Genomic DNA, 2,196 nt, shown 5'->3' on the forward strand with positions numbered 1-2,196 from the left:
GGGAGGCAGGGTGGCGCGGTGCTGGAGAAGTGGCGGCATCAGGTAGGAGGACTGAGTCTGAACGTGGGAAGCCAGTTGGCTCTGAGCCGTGAGAGTGTGAGGGTGTTGCCGCCGCCTCGCGCCCGCCCGGCCCCACGCGCTCCTCTCCGCTGACCATGTGACCCGCCTGACTTGGGTGTCGCCTGGGTCACTCCTCGGTGCCCTCCAGTGGCCACGGCAGGTGCTGGAGGACAGTGCAGTGATCATGTTCTATGGTGTCTCGCTCTTGTGACAACGATAATGAGTTAGGAAAAAAGATGTTTGCCTTCAGTGGCTGACTTGTGTATCTTACTTACCGTATATATAGTGAATGATTAATGCTGCAAGATGATTTGCAACAGCGGATTGCTTATCACCAGGAAGCTGAAGGAGCTTATGTCTGGCGGGGACATGGCCCCCAGCAGGCGACCCCCGCCCACCAAGGCCGTCCTGCCTCCCATCAGTGCCGAGCCCACGCGCCTCCCCGCGCCCCCACACGAGCCTCGCTCCTCGTCACCGCCTGAGGACTTTTTCAAATCGAGTGTCGAGATCTTGGACTCCTGGGACACCTTTGAGAGCCCGGCGGTGGTGTGTGCCTCGCTGGATTCGACGCGCCCCTCGGGCTGTGCCTCACTAAACCGCCCCTCAAAGCCTCGAGCCGAATTCACCAAGATCAACGGCAAGACAGTGAGGCTGTACTCCAGCCTGCCCCGCCACAAGCCAAAAGGCCTCTTCACGCCCCAGCTGCCGACCACCCACCGCCAGCACCCCAGCAGGGATCCGCCTGCACGCCCACCGCTGGAGATGGGCGTGGCGAGTCGCAGAGATGACTCGGGCAACGCTAACTACGTGGCCTTATCAGACATCTACGCTGAGCTGCCCCGTAAAAAGAAGAAACCGTGCATGGTCGATGACTGTAGCTCCGTCCACCACCACTCCGAGTCTGAGCCTCACCCCACCCCCCGTGCTGCTCACGCCCCTGCCACAGCCACGGTCTCAAAGTCTTCCTCCACAAAGAGTCTCGCCAAGAAATTCAACACTCTTGACTTCTCTCGGAAGAAGCACGAGAGGCTGACTGTTTTCCAGAAATTCAGCTCCCTGGACCGCGGATGGCGCTCCTTCGTGACGTCCAGGAAGAGCAACAGCAGCAGCAGCAGCAAAGCCTCGCCCTCAGAGCCGCCGCCGGAGCAGGAAGAGCCACAGGCGCCGATCCTTTCCGTGTGGAGGGAGGGTGAGCACCGCCGAGAGGCCGCTGACACCACCTCGCTGACAGAAACAGTCGGCACCCACCGCCGCCAGTACCTCCATCATTATGAACAGCGCCAGTACTACCACCACTACCACCACCAGGCTCAACAGCAGCAGCAGCAGCAGCAACAGCAGCAGCAGCAGCAGCAGCAGCAGCAACAACAACAACAACAACAACAACAACAACAACAACAACAACACTATTACGAATACCATCAACAGAATCATGAGCCCCACCAACTAAAGCGACAATATCGGCATCAACACGAGTACCAACAACAACAACAACAACAACAACAAGAGAATAACCTTAACCACTACGAATACACACGTGAATACCAACACCACCAACACCAACACCAACAACAACAACAACAACAAACCCAACAGCGACCACAGCAACCACCACCACCACCACCACCAGGCCGTCAGTTGGTGGCGGTGGAAGACTCAAGCACGAAGCAAGAGGACACGTGGGGAGCCTCACCAGCGGAGGACAACAAAAAATCGTCACCGAGCACCCGGACCAAGGCGGAGGAGACGAAGGCTGGAGTGCCACAAGAAGGGGACCACCGGAGCGGCACTAGAGACGAGCCTAACGAGTGCCCTTATCAGTGCCACACCCTCCCTAAAGCACGTGAGTAATCCAATCTGGGAGAGTGGCCGAGGGGAGTACTGGTGTGGGGAGAGAAAAGGGACGTGAAGGGGTGACTGTGTGACGGTGTGATGGGGTGATGGGGAGAGGGTTGCGGTCGTAACAGAAGGGGAATTACCGCAGCTCTGATGAAGGGGATAAGAGAGGTAGGGTCCGTCTGCCGCGCCACATTCTTCCTGACAAACCCGAGGAAATAAATATCGGCCCGCGTTCAAGGAAATTCTTTTGAACCTTGGGCAGGCAAAACGGAGAGAGCGAGAGGAGACCAAGAGAGA

The 2,196-nt window shown here is 57.9% G+C and overlaps 1 protein-coding gene across 3 annotated transcripts in view; it reads left to right on the forward strand.

The window, feature by feature from the left end:
- Nucleotides 1–214: 214 nt before the first annotated feature.
- The window catches only part of LOC123505583 (ras GTPase-activating protein raskol-like), a 286,512-nt gene continuing 284,530 nt past the window's right edge, over nt 215–2,196 (forward strand). For all 3 annotated transcript variants that reach the window (XM_045257072.1, XM_045257069.1, XM_045257070.1), the window contains exon 1: nt 215–1,903. In XM_045257072.1, the coding sequence (XP_045113007.1) occupies nt 367–1,903 (1,537 nt within the window). In that variant the 5' untranslated portion in view covers nt 215–366. The remainder of the gene's footprint in view (nt 1,904–2,196) is intronic.

The sequence above is a fragment of the Portunus trituberculatus genome, chromosome 18 (assembly GCF_017591435.1).
Source record: "Portunus trituberculatus isolate SZX2019 chromosome 18, ASM1759143v1, whole genome shotgun sequence".
Classification (NCBI taxonomy): domain Eukaryota; kingdom Metazoa; phylum Arthropoda; class Malacostraca; order Decapoda; family Portunidae; genus Portunus; species Portunus trituberculatus.